The 23,012-nt window shown below is 32.9% G+C and overlaps 1 protein-coding gene across 1 annotated transcript in view; it reads left to right on the top strand.

Moving 5' to 3' along the window:
* Positions 1-5,046: 5,046 nt before the first annotated feature.
* LOC114339749 (glucose dehydrogenase [FAD, quinone]-like) overlaps positions 5,047-23,012 on the top strand; it is a 97,087-nt gene continuing 79,121 nt past the window's right edge. Inside the window, exons 1-3 of the mRNA XM_050644841.1 lie at positions 5,047-5,206; positions 8,079-8,312; positions 22,332-22,556. Of these exons, the coding sequence (XP_050500798.1) occupies positions 5,047-5,206; positions 8,079-8,312; positions 22,332-22,556 (619 nt within the window). The remainder of the gene's footprint in view (positions 5,207-8,078; positions 8,313-22,331; positions 22,557-23,012) is intronic.

The following is a 23,012-nucleotide window of genomic DNA, read 5'->3' as shown; positions in this document are numbered from 1 at the left end:
GATCACTAAATGACTCTCCCACTTATCTTACTGCACTGTGGCACTTAAAGGTTTAAACTCACTAAGGTACTTTTTAAAAAGACCCTTTATTAACTTTTACAAATATACTTCACTTTTAATTGATCGAAAAATAACTGAAATTAATTACAATGATATTACTTTTATATAAAATCAAAATGTTGAATATAAAAGGTAAAACTGCTGATTGCGATCGCTGACCTCTGGGGTTATTGCACCATAATTTACAGGACAACATACCTAAAACTTTTCAAATCCGCTAAAAAAAGCCTATTATTAAAATCGTCTGTGAAGCTCTAAAAGTGTTGCAAAAGAAACTTGGTCTATAATAAACGATCTTCGAAATAAAACTCACACAGCTCAATCATTTTCCCTTCCAAATCCTGAAAGTCTAAACGATTACTTCGTTAATGTGAGTAAAAATTTAACATCAACTATTTTGCCGCAATAAGATCCCATTTCCTATCTCCCTAATTCAAGAAAGGTCTCGAATTCATTATTTTTAAGACCAGTCGATAACTAAAACTGATTCAAACAATCAATAGTATCAAAAGCAAATCATCCTGTAGTACTGATGGACTATATGTATAAAAATTTTCTCTAATCTCACAGAAAATGTGTTGGAAATTCTCGTCTCACTAATTAATGAATCCATCGAAAAAGGTAAATTTCCTGAGTGTCTAAAGACAGCCATTATTATTCCTCTTCATAAGGGTGGTGAAAAATCTAATACCTGCAACTGTAGACCTATTGCCTTACTACCGGTACTCTCCAAAATTATTAAGAGACTCATTAAAACTCGACTTACATCCTTTATCGTTGATAACAACATTTTATTACAAAATCAGTTCAGCTTTTTAACTAATAAATGTACGACTGATGCCATGTTTTCTGTGCTTCATGAGGTTTACCAAGCACTAAACAATAATCTTTATACTGCCACTGTTTTCTGTGACTATGCCAAAGTTTTGATTGTGCAAATCACGACATCTTGATTAAAAAACTAAATTTCTATGGAACTCGAGGTATTTCTTTGAATTGGTTCCAATCCTACTTGAATAATAGGAAACAACTAGTTAGAGAAAATGATACTGACACTAGTCTCAAAAACATTGTATGTAGTGTACCACAAGGTTGAGTATTTGGTCCTCTTCTGTTTCTTATCTTTATAAATGACATCACTAATTTAAAAATCGATGGGAAAATTTTTCTTTTTGCTGATGATACCAGTATCACTTGGAGCAACTTAACTACTGCATCTCTCCATGAAACTATAACTTCGCATCTACTGACGATAAAGACCTAGTCTGACTCTAATTTACTCTCTTTTAACGTAGATAAAACAGTAGCATTATCCATAGGAGCTCTTCAACCTTCGCCTCTTAATAACAGCCAGATTAGTACTGTTAATTCTGTAAAATTTCTTGGTATTTTTTTAGGCAGCAACCTCAAATGGACCCTTCATATCGATTCGTTAAGCAAGAAACTCGCTTCAGCTTGCTATGCAATAAGATCTGTCTCAAGGGAACTCAATTTAGCATCTTCTAAAATAACATATTTTTCGTTGTTAGAGTTTCATCTTCGATATGATCTTCCTTTTTGGGGTTCTAGTACAGCTGCTCAATTTGATGATATTTTTAAATTGCAAAAAAGAGCAAAAAGGTATCTTGTTTGACCTCAGAAGTTCTACACATTGCTGAAGTTACTTCAGAGATCACGGAATTTTAACACTTCCATCTTTATATATTCTAGAAACGGTTTGTTTAATTCGTAAACACATTCATGTCTTTCCAGCAAGACCCAATCATCTTTACTCCACCAAAAATTCAATCTTTGATATTTATTTACCGATCCCATCCACTGAGTTATTAAAGAAATCTATATTATATTCCGCAAAAAAACTTTACAACCATCTCCCTTTACAACTTAAATCTGCAACATCTTTCCCAAAGCTCCGTAAAATGACAAAAGCGTATCTGTCTAAAAGACCATAATATTCAATAGAAGAATTTCTTAATGAATAACTAAGAAAATTGGGTTTCATATTTTATTTGTTGTAAGTATGTTCAGTTTGCAATTTATATAAATTTTGCAATAAATTGTTACTGTATATTGACGATTTATCCAATTTTAATAAATTGTGGTTGTTATTTTGTTATTGATATTATTTTTCTTTTTATATTTCAAATGCTTGAAAAGTATTGGGAATATAATCACGACGTTGATCAGATCTTTATAGACTTCAAACAGGCTTATGATTCAATTAATCGTGCAACATTATGGAAGGCAGTGATCGAGCTCGGCGTACCCAAGAAACTAGCAACGGTAACACAAATGTGTGTAAGTAACTTCTTTGCAAAAGTTAGAATAGGGGGAAAAATATCAAATGTTTTCTGCGTAAATTCTGGACTGAGACAGGGAGATCCGTTGTCCCCACTGTTGTTTAACCTGGCCTTAGAATATGTGATGCGGAAAATATATCACAAAATCAAACCAGACATAACTGCTCGGGGAGCAAAAATCATACTGGCCTTTGCCGATGAAGTAGACGCAGTAGCAGAATCAACATTAGAAATTAAGGATATTTTCTCGAGCTTTAAAGAAGCTGCATTAAACATCGGTCTAAAAATAAATGAAGACAAAACAAAATACATGGTCGTCTCAAAACAAGAACGACGGCGAATAAGGAAAAACATTACTATAAACGATCACAACTTCGAAGTGGTTCATCATCATCATCAGTAGCTCGACAACCCTTTTTGGGTCCTGGCTTGTTCTAGGATTTTCCGCCATTCTGTTCTGTTCCTTGCTTTGTTTTTCCAGTGGGTAATCTCAAGTGTTTTCAGATCTTGTTCCACTTGTTTGACTTTCTCCCTACTGGTGTTTGCTTCATTATATGTTTTGGTGTTTCGGTCTCCAACATTCGTTCAACATGGCCCATCCAGCGCAGACTTCCGATCTTTATGGATGTTATGACATCGGGTTCGTTGTATGCTGCGTATAGTTCAAAATTATATCTTCTGCGCCATACGTCATTTTCTTTCACCCCCTTATATATATGTGTCTAAGGATTTTTCGTTCAAACGTACCTAATAAGTTCTCATCGCTTTTCGACAGTGTCCATGTCTCTGATCCATATATAAGGACCGGTTTTATCAGGGTTTTGTATATTTGCATTGGTTTTTCTCGTGATGTTGTTAGATCTTAGATGTTTAATGAGTCCATTATATGTTTTATTAGCAATATGTATTCTTCTCTTAACTTCTTCGCTGACACTGTTATCTGCGGTAACTAGTGAACCTAGATATGTAAAAAGTTTACGATTTCGATGTTATAGTCTCCTATTGTCAGATTCTGTAGGTTTTTTGGCCTGTCGATTTGCTGGCCTTCATGTATTTGGTTTTTATTTCATTAATATTTAGGCCACTGGTTTGTGCCGCTCTTTCTCTTTTGCTTCTAGCACTTCGAAGTGGTTAAAGAATTTAAATATCTAGGAGCAACAATCACAAATGACAACAAATTAGAGCGAAAAGTTGAAACGAGAATAATGGCAGGAAACAGACCTTTCTTTGCAATGCAACATCTAATGAAGTCAAAACTTCTTTCACGAGGTGCAAAAATCCAGATACACAAGACCATAATACGACCAGCATTCGTGTGTGGAAGTGAAACATGGACGCTAACAAAAAGGCAAATAAATAAATTTCTGGTGTGAGAACGTAAAATCCTTCGAATAATATATGGCCCTTGCAGAGACAGCGTGACAAACGAGTGGAGGCGCAGATACAATAACAAACTAGAGTCTCTATTCGAGAAAGAAAATCTAGTCATATATATATATAAAGGCCAATAGACTCAGATCGGCAGGGCATGTGATACGCAGTAACGACAATCGCCTTATAAACAATGTGTTCTGGGAAAGGCCAGATGGAAGAAGGTCTGTAGAGCGGAATAGAAAAAGGTGGAAAGATGCAGTCAACGAAGATCTAGAGAAAATGGGAGTGCGACAATGAGAATTAGTGGCACAGGACCGACAAACATGGAAAACAATAGTTAACGCGGCAAAGATTCACGAAGATTTGTAGCGCCATTAATACTACCCAGCACGGAAAGGGGTGGGAACTAAATTTAAAATTTTAAATACGAACCCGCGATGAACATCAGATCGAAATACTGCAAAATACATGTATTCAATATTTTTGAAAAATCTATCAAATGGCACCAAACACGACGCCCCACGGAGGTGGGGGGTTACTTTAAAATCGTAAATAGGAGCCTCCATTTTTATTGAAGATTTGGATTATATACGTAAAAGTAAGGAACTTTTATTCAAGACATTTTTTCGAATTATGGATAGATGGCGCTATTAACGGAAAAAATGATTGTTGGAAATGGAAAATTAAATTAAAAAATGGAAAGTCCCCCACTTTATGGAACATACATTTTTTTTGTTTTAGGACCTACTCTTCACAATCCAATAGGTCCCCATAACGCTCGAGTAACTGAAAATTTAGCATACTTTCTTCCCCTAGTATTACAAACAAATACCATTCTACAAAATTGCAATTTGGCGTTATACAATGTTTCACAATTCTCGCGGATTTGGACCGGCCCGCTCTACTATTGACCAGATTTTCACAATAAAACAGATAATGGAAAATGCTGGGAGTTTGATCGTGAGCGTCATCAGATGTTCGTAGATTTTAAACACGCATTTGATAGAGTTTGTTAGGCTGTGGACAGCGATGCAGGAACTTGGCTTTCCAAAAAAACTAGTCAATTTGATACGGATGTGTATGGAACGGTTACGATATAAAGTGAGAGTTGGACAGCAATACTCGGAGACATTTGACATTTGACAAACAATGGACTAAAACAGGGAGATGCATTTTCACAACAACTCTTCAACTTAGCTCTGGAACACATAACCAGAAGTGCAAGATTTCAGCAGTATTTCATCGAGAAGGACCAAACTTACTGTTGACATTTGCAGACGATATCAATCGAATAGGAAACACCAGATTAAGGATGAAGGACACTTTCGTCAGTTTCAAGAAGAAAGCAAAGAAGATGGGACTACTTATTAATGAAAATAAAACGAAATATATGTATATGAGCCACAATAAGCAAAGCAGAGACAGGATCGGTCAGAACATCACGATCGATGACTTCAACTTTGAATATTTAAGTATGTTGGAACAACAATAACTGAAGACAATAACGGATCACAAGAAATAAACAATAGGATACAAGCCGAGAACAGATGTCTTTATGCCCTTCAAAACCTTATAAAATGGAAACAACTAACAAGTCGTACAAAGATACAACTATATAGAATTATAATAGAACAATCATACGACCATGATGGATGGAAGCGAAGCGTGGAGGATAACAAAGGCAAACGAAGAGAGACCACGTGTTTGGGAAAGAAAAATTCTAAGGAAGATCTTTGGGTCTATGCTTGATACAGCAGCAGAACAATATTGGATAATAACTAACAAAGAGCTCGAAGAACTATACTCAGACGCCAACGTCATAAAAGAAATAAAGTCCAGAAGACTCCAATGAGCAAGACACCTCAGAAGATATTCTGACCAAAGAACACTAAGTCTGCTATGGGAAGATGTCTTAACTGGAAGACCACATGGAGGCCATCGACTTTGGTGGCAACATAATATAGCAGGAGACCTGAAAGCTATGGGCTATCAGAAAAAATATTAACTATTGAAATCCAAGACAAGTATAAGAATAAATGGTCAATTATAGCAACATACGGTCCAAGTGAAAATGAAAAAGTAACCGCCAAAGATGAATTTTGGAAGTCTCTAACGTTGGCTATGGAAAACTGGAAAGGAGAAATATATGTTGCAGGAGATTTCAATGCCAGAGTGGACAAAAAAGAAAATATAAATACGCAAATACTAGGTAAACATAGTGAAAACGTAAAAAATCGAAATGGAGAAAAAATGATACAATTCTGTGAGCAGAACATGATATCAATATCAAACACTTTCTTTGAACATAAAGATATAGGTACATAAATACTCTAGAGAAGTACCAAGTAGAGGAGAGAAATCCATAATAGATTATATTCTAGTAGAAAAACAACTTAGTAAACATTATGGATGCTAGAGTAAAACGGGGAGCAGAAATATACAGAGATCACTACCTACTAGTGGCTACAGTTAGAGGCAATTTAAGATATGGAAGAAAAGAGCTTCAAAACAGAAGGACAAATGAACATGAAACCATAAGGTCATATAAACTAAGAAACAAAGATATAGAAGATAAATATGTAGAGCAAATTAAAACAAGCATAGAAACTAAAACAATCAACACACAAAACATAGATATAGAACAATTATGGAATTTCTTTAAACAAACTATTTTAGAAGCAGCTAGACAGACATGTGGTACATGCAAGACAATCAACATAAAGAAGCAAACGAACTGATATAATCACCAAATTAAAGAGCAAGTTAAAATTAAGAAACAGACGTGGCAAAAGTACCTTAAAAAGAAGACAGAAGAAAACTACAAAGAATACAAAGAAAAACGCAAAGCTTTAAAAGAATTAATCTTAAAAGCTAAACAAGAATCGTCGAAGGAATTTGGAGAGAAAATTGAAGAAAATAGTAAAGGCAACCAAAAACTTTTCTATAGAGTGTTAAAAACATTAAAAAGTGGAAAAGCAAGAATCAATCACAATCAAAAATGAGCAAGGAGATATATTAACAGAGGAAAAAGATATAATGGCAAGATGGAAAGAGTACTTCCAAAATTTATTAGAAGCAGACGAGACTCTCGAAACTGGCAGAGAACAAATACACATTCCAAATCCACAAAAAAAAGTAGATGCAACAGAAGAAAATATAACCTTAGATGAATTAAACGAAGCTATCATGAAAATGAAAAATGGAAAAGCGCCAGGACATGACCATATTACTACAGAAATGATAAAATACATGGGACGATAAGGAAAAGAACTTTTTCTGGAAATACTTAATAAAATCTGGAAAGAATGATTAATACCAAAAGACTGAGAAATAGGAATCATATTACCGTTCCACAAAAAAGGAGATACCAAAGATTGCAATAACTACCGAGGAATTACATTGTTGAGTACAGTATTGAAAGTCTATGAAAGAGTATTGGAGAACAGATTGAGACCAATTATTGAACCTACATTAGAAGAGTCTCAAATCGGTTTTAGGAAAGGAAGAAGCATCCAGGATCATATATTTGCAATAAATCAGATCATTGATATAGTTTTAAAGAGGAAAAAGAAAGCGTATTTTGTATTTATGAATTTAGAAAAGGCTTTTGACAGATTACGCAGGAACAAAGTTTGGGAAAGTTAATAAAAGAGAAACTCCAGAGAATCTGGAGTCCAAATTTCACCAGTTATTCATTACGTACGGATTTGTGAAGACGGGTATCGTATAATCTTTGCAGTCTCGATTATTTTGTATTTGCGATAGATCCAAATGTTTTCAAGATCACTATTTACTTAATCTAAATAAAGGTTTTTTCTAAGTTTTGTTGAAATTCCTTTATTTTTGAGAAATGTTTTCCTTATTCGCAGCACTGATTATGGAATTGTCATTCCGAAAACTGTCTGTGACGTTGCCCAATAGGGCCTTTTTAATAAATATACCGTTTATAAAGGATTATTAACAAACTTTTATTTTTGTTACACATATTTCTTTTTGATTCAATATTTATTTTTCTTCCCCTAAAATACTGTCTTTAATATTTAAATGATATTGATATGTTTGTTTGCATATTATTAGTTCTAAAATTTAAATTTTTTGTTCTTATATATTCCTGATTTTTTTACATAAGTTCTGTATAATATTATATTATGTATAATTCTCATAAACCATATTCCCTCATTTTTTGTTTTTGAAGTTTATTTGTATTTCTTTTAAAAATCAAATATTTGAATTTCAAATTCAGGTGTTTCTAATAATATCAAAAAATATTCGTAATAGTTTATAGTTCTCGATACATACATATATTTGCAGCAATATATAAAATATGTTCTTTTATTGTTTTAGGGGCAGAGAATAAAGTATGTGATATTCCAAGAGGAAGGGGAATTGATGGTACGTCTTTGATAAATCGATTGGTATCCAGTAGAGGCGATCCTGATGATTACAATACTTGGGCAAGAATATTAAACGATAATTCTTGGAATTACTTGAAGGTTCTGCCATATTTTAAAAATTCGGAAAATTTTCACTGGACAAATAAAAAAGCACCGGTAGATCCTAAATATCATGGAACGAATGGTCTGAATGGTCTAAATGTGCAGCATAAAGTACCAAACCTTATACACAATGACATTTTTTGGATGCCAACAAAGAATTAGGGTCTGATATAATTGACTACAATAATAACAGACAATCAGGGGCTTCCATTTTCTAAATTTTTAACAATAATGGCAAACGACAGGATCTAGGTTCAGCCTTTATAATACCGTTTCTAAATAGAACAAATCTTAAAGTTTTAACCCTGAGTTACGTGATCAAAATGGAAACTAGTAAAAGAACCAAAACCGTAAAAGGTGTTTTGTTTACGAAAGGTGGTTATACTAACAGAGCAAAAGCCAAAAAAGAGGTTATACTTTCTGCAGGTGCTATTGCAAATTCACAAATATTAATGTTGTCTGGAGTTGGTCCCAAAAATCAACTTAAAGATATCAAAATACCTTTGATTAAAAATTTAGAAGTTGGAACTAGACTTAGGGATCATCTATATATAAAACTACTATTTTCAGGAAATATCACTCTTCCTAGACAAAACATAACACAATATTATATTATATATAATAACACATAATTGCAAGACTATCTAAAAGGTAGTGGTACCCTTACTGCATTATCATACACCCAGGGTGTAGCCTTTCATAAAACTAAAAATAGGACTAGGAAAGGTGTACCTAACCTGGAAATCATTGTGGATGTAGATCATAAACCATCACCTGCAAAAAGTGTTTCCCTTTTGGAACACAGTATAAATGAAGTTCTTTGGTGAAATAATACGTTGGATCTGAGTTTTACTGCAATACATACAGATCCAAAATCTACAGGTACACTCAGATTAAAGAGCAGAAATCCTTTTGATTACCCCCTTATAAATCCAAATCTCTTATCAGATTCTGAAAATAATGATATTGATGGGTTATATCAAAGTATACAACTCATATTTAAGCTGTCAGATACTACAAAGCATTTTAGAGTATCAAACTAGTATGTACATGAGCAAACCTTTACCAGTTTGTAGCCACTTAAAATTTAAATCTAAAGATTATTGCTATCACGGTACACAGAGAATTGTTTCTTACGACAAATGACTACGACAGCATTACATCTACATCCAATGTCAACATGTCCAATGGGACGTAGTCGAAAACAAGAAACAGTGGTTGATTCATATTTGAAAGTTTTGGAATTAAAATATTAAGGGTTGCAGATGCCAGTGTTTTTCCTATTTCCACTACAGCTCATCCTTGTGTACCTTGTATTATGATTCGAGAGAAGATTTCCGATTACCTAAAATACTATTATTAATAAAAAATTTAAATATTATCTAATAGAATTTGTAAAATTAATATGAATATTCTATTTTGAAATGAACAAAAATTTCCAACAATATATTATATTTTTCAACTGTCGTTTTATTTTACTTCCCTTTTAATTACAAATCTCTTAATTTCTTCCTATCCTAAGGAATTGCTATGTCTGCTAGCCCCCTAATTATAACGAGACGCCAGACCTAACGGTATTCGTTTCGCATCGTCTTCAGCCTGCCATTCCCAAGTCTTGGTAATTGGACTTAAGACTTTATTGTCTAGTGCTTTTAGCAATATATCGTTATATCTAGGCAATATATCGTTATTCACACCCACTACATGACCTAAGTCTCTAAAACGATCTAAGTTTCTAAAGTTTAGCGAATCCTGAAATAGATATTTCTTTTGGACAATTAATAACTTCTAGCAATATCTAGATCTACATTATTCTAAAAATTATTCATAAATAGGTAATGTTCTTTATTTAGATGTGTGTATAACAACGACATTTTTCTTTCCAAAAATGTAACAAGCATTCACTGCGGTTCCTTATTATCCCTTATCCGGTTAAGGTGGATCTAGCTTTCCCGTTGCGCGCTCTTATATCTTGGTTGTTGGTTCATTCTTTGTTTATTGTGGTACCAAGGTAGTTGTAAAATGTTGCTTCATTTTTTTACTGGGATTTGGTTAATGTTGTTGACTTGTTATTCATTTCTTGATAAAATTATTATATTTGTCTTTCTTACGTTTATATTGAGTCCATATTGTTCACAGTGGTGACTTTGTTCACAAGGACTTGTAGGTCTTCTTGGTGGTACGTAAATACAAGGGTATTATCTGCTACATATCTGATGTTGTGCAGCCGGTGTCCGTTTAGTAGAATTCCTTTTTCAATTTCGTCTAAAGTCTAAAGCAAGATATTGAATATTAGAGGAGACAAAATACAGTCTTGACTTACTCCAAAAATTATTTTTACATATTGGGTGTATTCAGCTTCAATCCTGAGATTTGCCCTTTGGTTCCAGTAGAGGTTTTCAATTATTATTAGATCTTAGTTGTTAATCATTCCTACTTATTTAGCATTTGTGTCATCTTAGCATTCTATACTCGATCAAATCAATTCTCGTAAGCAACTATACATGTACAAACATCGCAATTTACAGGGTACGGCAAAAGTCAGTTCCCCGATTTTCACAATCGAAAAATATCGGAAAATGAAAATGCAAAACGTTTAATTAAGTCTCAAATTAAACGGAAAAAAATAATAAAAATATCGGAAAAAAAAATAAAAATGCAAAACGTTTAATTAAGTCGCAAATTTGGGTTACAAAGGTGCATATAAAAATCTAAGCTTTATGTTCAAACTGGTGTCCATCTTCCTCGATACAACGTTCACAACGGCTCGCAACGCTACGGCATGTTCGGTTGAGGATTGCCTTGTTCTGACGGAGGTGTTCAAATTCTTCCTCAATAATTTTGTCTTCAACTGTGGGAGAGTTTGCGATCGCCTAGCCTAGCCTAGCATACACACCATTCTTCAGCAGACCCCACAACGAACAGCAACACGCGACAGGCAGATGAACGAAACTCAAGGTTAACCCTACAAACAGTATGCGAGGCTGATTGTTTGCATTTGCATGTCCATATCGCGCTTATGCACGAAACTACATAGCGGGAACTGACTTTTGCCGCACTCTGTACATATGACAGATCCTATTTTTACATTCCACATTACACAACAAATCACAGCAATCACCCAGACAACACTGCACATGCTGGTACTGCTATCCTAATAACAAACACAATAAAGCACTATGAAATGCCAAAATATGCGGAAAATTTTTTACAAGCCACAACTGTTACCGTCTGCATGGACTCATATAATCTAAAAGTTGCCGCCGTCTACTGTCCACCTCGAGACAGCATAAAAAAGGAACATTTCAGTGATTTTTTCGATACATTAGAATCCAAATTTATTGCGGGCGGTGATTACAATACCAAACACATTTTGTGGGGGTCTTTACCCCCAAAAACACTTACAACAACCAAAGGTAGAGAATTGACATCAGTGATTCAAGAGAAGCATTACTCATACCTGTCAACAGGAACTCCAACTTACTGGCCAACTGATCCAGCTAAAACTCCTGACTTGCTTGACTTTTTTGTGGTAAATGGGTTACCAGCTCCTTACTTAGATGTGATACAAAGCTATGATCTTTCTTCTGACCATTCTCCGATAATAGCTTCACTAGGAACAGCAGCGTTACTAGAAAAACTCCCACAAGACTACGTGATAAGACAACCAAATGGAAAGAATATCGTACCAGAATTGAAGAAAAAGTAAAAGTCTACATCAGACTAAAGGAACCCAGTGAACATTCCATATAGGTAATAATTGTTTTATTTTTCTTTAATAATACATTAAACAAAATATTTTAAAATCCTTCTTTAACTGACTTTAATAAAAAGTCGTCTTTTTAGTCTAGGAATATTTAACATTCCGCATATGAATTTCGCTCCAAATAATATTCCAAATACTATATAATTTATTTATTTTTATTTAATAATATATTAACAAGTATTTTAATCAATCCCTTTAAAATGACTAATAAAAATTTGTCTTATTCGGTCTACGAATATTTAACATTCCGTATATGAATTTCGCACTGAATAACATTCCGTATACGTGTTTGGCACCTCGCCGCCTATTGGTTGAAATATGGCCGCGTGCTGCAAACAACCAATAGAAAAGTCTAGGTGCCAAATGCATATTAAATGGAATGTTTAGATGTGTCCGGTACGGAAGAAGAATGACGTAACTGCAAATTTTGTCAGTTCCTGTTTGTTGCGTAAATAACTTCTAAAATACTATGTACAGATGATACAAAAACGACAGAACTGTAACAATGTGCTGAGCCACTATAGGGTAGTTGCGTCGTTATTGAAATACGCGCTATGTTACACCTTGTTTCAGATGCATAATGACGCAACTGTAGATAGGGTTGAAAATGGGGGGATTAAATTAAGATAATGAAATTCGAACCAATATCGATGAAAATAAAAGCCATCGTTGTCAAAAACACGCCATACCGATGCTCCTGGACGATTACTCTTCATTTAATCCCTATTTTAAATATTAAAAAATAGTTTTTTGCTCTTTTGAGGAATTTTGCAATTTACGGTTAGGTCATTCTTCTTCTGGGCCGGCGAATTTGTCCTCTACTACTTGGGCCTTTTATATATGCTTAGGGTTCTTTTGTAGTGTGGACAAAGGTCAAAAATAGTTTAATAATAGCATAGGAATGTTAAAATCAGAATAAATTGTATGAATTAAAAAATAATGCGAAAATCGATGGTAAGACGATGTGGGATAGAGCTAGAAGTGCAGATATACGAAGGAGATGCAAGGTGGACAACATTAATAACTGGGTGAAAAACAGAAGAGTAGAATGGAACGACCACATAAGCCGAATGACAACAAATAGAGTAGTAAGGCGAGAGACGGTTCCCCAATAGGAAGACGATCAGTGGGAAGACCACGAAAAAGATGGAATGACAACTTACTGGAGGCACATTGAAAAACAGACAGAGTAATGTCTATATAAAAAGAAGAGGAAGAATAAAAAAATATGTATATAGTGTTATATTCCTATTTGACATAAGAAATAAAAGTCTATAGTTGTATTTAAAATTCAAATAAAAATAAAGGTTTTCGTTTTTCTCGACCGCGGGCATGTAAATTTGGAACACCCTGTATAAAACAAATTATGTATAGGTAGTTTTTAAGAAAGTGTTTCGGAGAAGTGTTTACGAACCCCAGGAACAATACGACTCAAGTAAACAATTAGAGTGATGTTTAAAAAGAAAGTGTTCGTGGAAAGATGTGAATAACCACCGATAATTCATATTCTAGCAAATAAGATAATAGGTTATTAAATTTGTAAAGAGGGTTAATGTGGAAAGTAAAATTGAAATGGGGAATATTATTTTTTCTTGAAATCCATTACGATATTTAGGAAAAGGAAAGTTTGTGTTGGTAAATACGGATAATTGAAAGTTGCTTGGGATTGGTTGATTTTTGAATGCTGGAAGGGGTATTTTTAAAGTAGGAGAATGAATGGGCAATGAGAGTCAGAATGTTTTGAGCGATCGATAGGCGAAGTCCAGTTTTCGAGAAGAGTGTACAAAAAAGTGAAACGCCGGGTTGGTTAGTTTTGTTTTTGAAAAATAAAAAGTAAGATATCGTGGAACGAGTGATAGACCGAGTCGAGATAGTATATAACTCCTTGAGTCTAGAGTATCCCGGTTTTTTTAAAGTGTTTGAAAAAGGTAGAACACGGCATCAGGAGAAGGCAGGAACGAGGGCTGTACGAGGCGTAGTTTTCAAAGGAGCCGAGGCATTACTGGAAGACTTGGACGAGTCGTTGGATCGCAACCGAAGCCAATAGGAAACGTATTTTGTGTGAAGACATTGTCAAATCGTCAGTAAAGGTCAGTCAATTTTGTTATGACATGAATGTATGGTTTGTGTATTAAATACCACATTGAAAATTGACCCACACAATCACTATTAAAGAAATTTCATCAAACCTAAATCAATTTGTTACTGATAAATCATAATAGTTCATTATAAATAAAATAAATTTGGAGACAAAAAGAAATAAGATTCCCATTTTTGTAACTGTTGTATTAAATAAAGATAGAAAGATAAGATATAAGAAATATTAAGCAGTTATTGCCATTTAGATAAAATAAACGATTTTTATAATTTCTAATTGAAATCCGTATGTGTGTATTATTTTATTCTCTTTTATCTATCCCGATTAGGAATCCACTGAGAAATACTTTGAAGCCACGAAAGTAAATAATTGATATTATAATTTAGCCCTGAGATTGACACTATATTGGTATTTGATCTGTTTGATTAATGAGATAATTATTAATTAATTAATTAAGATAAATTACATCTGAGAACATCATTAGATTTCAAAAGTAAGATCACAACAATAGATAGAAAAGTAAGCCTAACGTTTTGTTTTTATTGTATTCCTATGAGCGTTCGAGAATCTGGTCAAGTTTGGAGCGCTGTAAAACCTAGATAAATAAATAAAATTAAACAATTTTTAGTGGAAATTGTTTGTTGAAAAGTCCTCTACGAAATTGCTATGATGTTATGTTATTGTGAAATGAACTGAAAAAAAGTTATAACCTCCAAAAGGAAATTGTTACAAAAGTATGTCTTATTTTTGTTTAAAACTTTTTGTTGGTCGCTTGACGATAAAAAGTAATAAATCTGAAATTGCAGAAAATTTAATTTTCTAGATTTTATGTGAAATTAAATTTTCTGCAGGGTTGCTAGTTTACGAGATACAGCGCGAAAGCTCTGTATTGAATATCGGAAAAATATTGAAAAATAAGACAACTGGAAATTTTTAAAGACACCTCAAAAGCAATTAATTTTGCGGTGGACATCAGAACTCATCATTGGATCATGACCCTTATCACTGTTGCTATTCAGTTTGGCCTTAGAATATCTAATAAGTAAAATATCATCTCAGCTGACAGGAGGATTTGCGAATCAAGGATCAAAACTATTGTTGGCATTTGCTGATGATATAGGTGCAGTCGATCATTCTACAAGAGACGTGACAGAGGTGTGTTCATATTTCGAGGAAAAAAAAGGTAGTCTGGGCATTCGAATAAATGAAGAGAACACGAAATACATGCTAGTAACCAAAAATATAAGATCAAGTGTTAGGCAGAACATAACTATTAATGACCTCAACTTCGAAGTAGTAAAAGAGTTTAAATATCTAGGAACGGTAATCACAGATGACAATCACATTATAAAAGGAGGTCTTAGCAAGGATAACTGCGTGGAATAGAGCATTATACTCCCTATCATCATTACTAAGATCTAAGCTGCTAAAAAACAATCTAAATTAACACTATACAGCTAATTATTCGCCCAATTGTTAAATATGGAAGTAAAACTTGGACTCTACATCAGTGGGAAATAAATCTTCTTCAGATGCAAATCCACTAATGGATGTTAGCGATCGCATTTTTCATTAACTCTCTGCTTCTTGAAAAATGTATCAGAGATTGATTGTCGTTAATCCCTGTCCATTGACATATGTTTCGGAGGCAGGACATTTTCTTGCGTCCCATTCCTCTCTTGCCTTAAATTTTACCCTCGATTTTAAGTTGGAGGAACTGGTATTTTTCATATCGCATGGTGCGACCTTGATGCACAGTGGTTGATTCTTTTAAGGACATCTACATTTGTGACTTTCGCTGCCGATGGTATTTTTAGGATATGGCGATAAAGCCACATTTCGAAACTCCTAATCTGTTTATGTCCCTCGTTTTAAGTGTACAGCCCTCTACGCCATATAGCAGCACCGACCATACGTAGCACTTAGTAAACCTTAGTCTCAGTTGAAGATCGAACTTTGAACAGGTCAGTACCTTCCTGAATTTTACGAAAGCTTGTCGAGCTTGCTCATTGCGACCTTTTACTTCCCTGTCCGATGCCCAGTCTTCAAAAAGCCACGTTGTCAGGTATTTAAATTTGCTCACTTTTTCAATGGACTTAATATTCAGTGTTATGGTGGAGTTTTAAAGTGCATCCATGTTTCTGGAGATGATCATGAATTTGGTCTTTTTGGTATTAATCTCCAATCTCATTCTCTTACTGTATTCTCCGATTATAGTGACAAGTTGTTGAAGATCGGCTATGTTGTCACAAATTAAATAAATAAGCCACTGAGAAATAAATAAGCTGCTGGTATTTGAAAGCAAATTCCTCAGAATGATATTTGGCACTCAAAGAGATGAATAGACAGGAGAGTGATACAGAAAAAGATCCTCAGACATACAAAAGCTAAGATAAGATAGGCAGGTCATGTGGTAGATCAGAGGAAGACAGAGTGTTAAGGACGGTTTTTTTTGAGAGGCGAAAGAAGATCAATAGGCCATCCCAGAAAAAGATGGAACGACGATGAAGAATCGAAGTATCCTGAATTAGTAAAGGTTGTTTGTAGAATTATTTGCATTATTGAAACAACGATGTGAACCATCATATTTCACTTTAAAATTCGTGAAATCCAAACGGTTAGAGAAAAATTTAATACCTGTTATACACTTTTTAGATAATTGTTTAATTGCGGCTCGCGAAAAATTTCAAATTTTGAAAAATGGCTCGGACTATCAAGGAGCTTGGCCACCCCTGCTATATAAAATTTGTTTGAAAGCTTTGAAATGACAAAATATTATTGTTTATTTACTAAAGGTAAATTTTTAATTTAATACACAGGGTGCTTCATTAATGCTGCAAAAAAATTTAAGGGGAAATGCGCAAAATGTCGCCTGTCAAAATTTTCAATGTGTTTTAAATGTATTAATTTTTTTAGAATCCCGAGAAAAGGAAGTATTTTAAAAAAATTTAAACGCAGAATGAAATATAACGTTATTACCGAGGGCCGACAGTCCCTTAGAATATATAAAAAGTTTCTTTTGAATGAGATATTTGCAATTAAATCACACTAAATTTTCTCTTTTATTTTCACCCCTGTAACTTATTAAAATAAGCATTATAGAACTTTTCAGGGACTTTCTGCCCTCGGTAATAACGTAATCTTTCATTCTGCGTTTAAATTTCTCAAAAATATTTATTAGTTTTCTCGGGATTCGAGAAAAATGAATAAGTTTAAAACACATTAAAAATTTTTGCAAGTGACATTTTTCGCCTTTCCCCTTTGGCTGTTTCTTGTGTGAAATTATTGAAAAAATTTCATATAAACATAGATCCGAAATCCGAAATTATTTTTCTCTGTAGTACAGGACGTTAACATTTTTAATAAATTTTTGATTTTGTAAATGTATTTGTGTCTAATTTACATAATTTCATAAAAAATTTGCATTGGGTTATTTTGAGGTGAGAAATATAAATTTTTGTAAAATAAATTTTGACTGTGCTTAGGTTTGGTTTTGGGTTAAATAAATCATTTAATAATTTAATAGAAAACATCCAATTTGATAAATAATACATACATGTATTTAAAGGGCGCTAAAATATGTCCCGCACGCAGGCGCCAGTCAGACTTGCGGGGGCCCTGGTCATCTGATTCAGTATGAATGAGAATATATACAGGTTTAACACGAAACTCAAATGCACGCCATACTTTCACTCAAAATTTTTCAGTTTCATCTGCATTCGCTCTAACGCTAATTGTTACCATCTCATATATGGCTTGCACGACTCTCGCATATTCAGCCAGCACTCCTTTCCTACTTAGTACCAATAGGTTTCTGGTAACTTTACTATATGCCTTTTCAAGATTAATAAACACTATCTGCAAGTCTTTCTCTTTAGTTTTTCTATTAGCTGTTTTAAAATAAAAATTGTTGTTGCGGATTAGCCTGGCATAAATTCAAAATGTCTTCTATGCATTTTTATTTTTTAAACCTTACACTAAATTTTGTAAGATGTTGCCTGCTACCATAAAATGTATAATAATACAAACATATTTTAATTGGGTGCTATGGAAAATGATCTGAACAAAATTAAGCAAAAGTCTACTAGAAATCACTATTGCAAATTAAATAAAACACTAAATAGCTGTTCAAAATTTTTTATTCTTAATTAAAAATCTGGTAAATCAAAGATTTCTATTCAGAGAACTTACATGTCACTATGTACATTACATTTTATAGCAATAGTGCGCAAATAATGATCACTTAAGTTGATAAACTAACCTACGTGTTTAATATTAAATTTGAAATAACTAAATTCTTAACCTCTCCGGGTTCATGCACAACAACTTTTCTAAAGGTCATCATAATATGATTAAACGCATAGTTTACGATTCTATAAAGAACATACACATAATAGTTATTTATGATTTATGAAACAGTTCGTGAAGTATGCTTTTTGCGAACGTACGCGATATTTAGAGCACGAGCGACAACGGAGCGAGTGCTATACATCGCGTAAGTTCGCAAGAAGTACTTCACGCACAGTTTCATACAATATTTTATCTACGATAAACAAATAAAAAAACTGTAACTCTTCGTCACTGCAATTCATTTCTATTCTACAATTTTTAGAACTTTGACATTTAATAATCCTAACTACTTTCTAATTACAAAACTGTCAAAAATTTTGTTGTAAGTCATTGCTCATATTGTCATCACCACGACAACGCGAAAGTTAAGGATATTTGATTATATGAAAATGTGCCAAAAAACCCATTGAAAGTGTGCGAAAAAGTAAATCCCATTTAAAATACATTGTTACTTCACGCACACTTTAAACCCTTCACGCACTGCTATCTATAATGACAGTTTTCGCAAACTAAAAACTTACACATAATATGACATAGAGTAGATAAACATTCATTTTTATTTATATAGAGGAGGTAAACATTTATACGGCTATTAAAAAATAGGGGTTTACGTTATAAAAGTGAATATTTAGGGTTTTATTTATCTTTTGGTTCCACATCATATTAAATTAAGGGAAAAGTCATCATTTTGTGACTTCTCTAGGAGAAATTTGTAAATTTATTAAGATCAGATATTAATATTTATAACTGTATAGACTAAATATCTACAGGTAAACCTCCGTTAATCGAAATAATTGGAGGGAGGCAGTTTCGGATGATAAGAATTTTGTTTAAAAATAACATTTTTTTTTTGTATTGGTCTTGTATCAAATTACATATGGTCAAAGTTGTCATTAGGATATTACTATGAGGGCGATTTCACAATATTTTCTTTAGTATGTAAATAATATAGCATGTAAATATATACATACAGTCCATCTAATTTACTTACCGTTGCACGTCATTATCTACGCCAGAGATCTAAGTTGACATAGTTGCCAAAGTATAAAAAAATCCTGAATCCATTTTAAATCAAATATATATCACATAATTATTGTAAACGTGGATTATACAACAAAACAAATTAATATTCAATGTAAATAAGTAAAAACTTAAGAAATAGAGAACAAGAATTAAGTTATAATCTTTTAAGATTTGCAGTGCAAGCGTTTTTGCACTGCATTGTTAATAATTAAAAAACGGCTCCGAACTCTTGGCATGAAGCCGGTAGGTTTCTTTGTATATGTTTACAATAACAACTAAAAAAGTTGTCAGATACCTCGATTACTCCAAGTCGTGATAAAATTAGGTGAAATTTATATTTTTATAGTAGAGGTTTTTAGAGTAAAGTAAATAATAAAAACAGTAAATATAATAAAACAGATACTTATAATAAAGAATATAAACAAATATGAAGTGTCATCACCGCAACTGTCAAATAAATGTTACCAATTTATTCTAAAATGTCACCTTCGTTCGATTACAGTTACAGTGTGTTCCGAACAAATCTGCTTCATAAAAACGCTTTATAATCCATTTATACAAATTAAATGAAACATATTATTGTGTATTTCTTTAGGTTAACATTAATAGAAATCGTCAAATATTATTTCTACGCGTATATAATAAAATATGTATAGTGGCTGTAATTCCAGTGTACTAGGCAAAATGATTCTAAAAAAGAACACACCTACCGCCTAAATATTTCGTGTTGGTACCATGTGACGTCACAGGCTATGACGCGGATGACGTGCAACGGTTAGTAAATTAGACGAAGTATAAAGCAATACAATTAAGGAAAATGAACACATGTTTAAAATGTTTTTTAAAGAAATCTATTCTCTTTTGTCAAGGATATTTTGTAGTTATATCTAATGAAGAAATATATTAAGCCATAACTATAATTATATCCAAAATCATATGAAAAAATGATACGAAAAAACGTTCTGGGTCAAAAATACCCTTGATATGATACCTATGCATCAGAGGGTCAAATAACTACAGTAATAAAAATCATGAGTTTTATATTTAATTAGTTTTTTTATGTTAACAAATTAACATTGAACTGTTTCCGTTTTGTGATAAAAATTTACTCTCTGTTTACGAAATTATTGAAACTGTCAGCCGGTTCGGTTAAATGATGTACCGGTTAAAAAGGTTTCGGTTAACGGAGGTTTTACTATAATATACAGGGTGTCCAGAAACTCTACCGACAAACGAAGATACGAGATTCCTCAGATAAATTTAAGACATTTTAACCCAATTCTTCTAGTCCGAAAATGCTTCCTAAGGGAGCTAGAGCTCTTTGAAGATGGCGTCTTGTAATTGGTTTTTCTTAATTAACTCCAGAACGCGTTTATTTAGAAAATTGAAAATTGCTACGCATATTTATCGTCTAGAGATAAATCGATTACATTTATTGTGAATTTCTAGTACCGGTCATAGGCGTCCGTTTTGGGTAGGGCAACGGTTATTTTATCGCATAACTTTTATGTCTTTAACTTTTAAGCATTTTTGACACTGGATTATTAAATCATGAGGTATTCTAGTACTAAAAGGTACTCTTGCTTTAAGTCGGTAGAACACACCGTTTTCTAGAAAAATCGATTTGAAAATTTTTCGTTTATTGAATTTCCAAAAAAAATTTAAAAAAAAAGAATGTGTGTGTACTTTGTACGCACGTAAGAAGTTATACTTCTATTATATGATTATATGATTATAAACGAAATTAATACACTTTTTATTTATATTTTATTTAAATATTAAATTAATTTATACTTACTACTTCTCAAACATTTTTATTAAAACAGTGCCAAAAATTAAAATAATAAAAAAATAAAACACACACAAACACATTAAAAATGCCACAAATGATTTCTGACCATTAATTGGCGGAAAATTTTTTAACTAAATACGTATTTTCTGAAAATAAAATTATATAATATATATACTTACAATCATAAAATGTATAAAAAAAAATAAAAGTTTCTATTGGGATTCGAACCAACTTACCACGCGGCTGGTATTTGCGTTGTATTGGGATTCACTCGCATTAAAACTTCGCCACAGAGACAGCTTGTCATTATGTGCGAAGATCGTCTAACTAAACAGATTAACCTTTTGACATTTTTAACTTATGTAAATCAAATTATTTTGATTTTGAATTGAAATGATTTAGAATTGAAAAAATACAATAAAACATAGAGTAAGAAAACAATATATTAGGTGAATATTGATAGAAATTTTGATGGTAATCAAATTATGTAAATAAAAGTATTACATACTACTTATGTATTTTGGTAGGTTCAAGGTAGGTATCGGAGCCCGTATAACGACTAATAAATTTCGCAATCACTTGCGTCGTGCAAAGTGGCTATGTTCAAATATCATAACAAAATTTGATCAACTATTTATAAAAAGGTGGAGGTACGCCACTGTGTTGATAAACAACGCAATTTTGAGTGCTCTGATATTTCATCCGAATTTCGGAAATATCGAGAATTAGAAATTGTAAGAGTGAACTGTGAGCAAATAATATACTACAACAAAGTGCTGAGAGTGTTAGTGACACAATAGGACTAATAATATTCGAGGTAGGCTGAAATCAAAATAACGTGGCGTCTTATCTGTTGGTAGCGATTTATCTATCCGCAAGGTTGAATTGTAGATGATCGTTGGCGCTAGCAGATAGGCAACACATATTACACATTCCATAGGCGTATCAGAGGAATACGGAATGGATGAAATGAGCGAGATGGTTAAAGAAGTAACAAACGGAATGAGAGAGATAGCAAATGAAATGAAAGAAATGAGAACTGAGCGTAAATAATTAATAAAAATTGTCAAAGATTTAACAAGTGAATGGAAGCAGAGTTTGGAAGAAGTAAAAGAGATTAGGAGAGAAAATGAAGTAATGAAAACTAAAATCAGGGTGCTAGAATATAAACTTGAAGCTATGGAAAAGAAAGAACGTCGAAATAACATTATTATCACCGGATTTGAAACTGCAGGAGATACTATAGAGCTAAAAGAAGATATAGAGAATCAGTTGCAAACTTTTCTTGGAACAAAGTGTGAGATAAAAGAGATAACGAAACTGAATAAGAGAATGTGCAAGTTAGAATTGAGTACATATGGTGATAAAGCAGACATAATGAAAAATAAGAACAAGTTAAGACACATTAAAGGAAGAAAACTTTTTATTGATGATGACTATACGATCCAAGAAAGAGAAATTCAAAAACAACTAAGAGAATATGCAAATGAACAGAGACAAAAAGGTAATGTTGTAAAAGTTAAATACCAGAAGATCATTATAAATGATGAAATATGGAAATGGAATATGGAAACTGGCACAATTGAAAAAGAGAGCAACAGAGCTAATCCAAAAAACTAATAAAAGCAGAGGCGGACAAAACGATGACAAATTCGGCAATGAAAACGGAAAAAGAAATGGAACTGAAAGTTATAGATAAGAAAGGAGAGGTATGGAGAACAGCGACATGGAATGTTAGAGGAATAAGTGGAAA

The sequence above is a fragment of the Diabrotica virgifera genome, chromosome 2, assembly GCF_917563875.1.
Source record: "Diabrotica virgifera virgifera chromosome 2, PGI_DIABVI_V3a".
NCBI classification, from domain to species: Eukaryota; Metazoa; Arthropoda; class Insecta; order Coleoptera; family Chrysomelidae; genus Diabrotica; species Diabrotica virgifera.
Note: the sequence above shows the minus strand (reverse complement) of the source record. Positions and strands in the feature narration are given on the sequence as shown.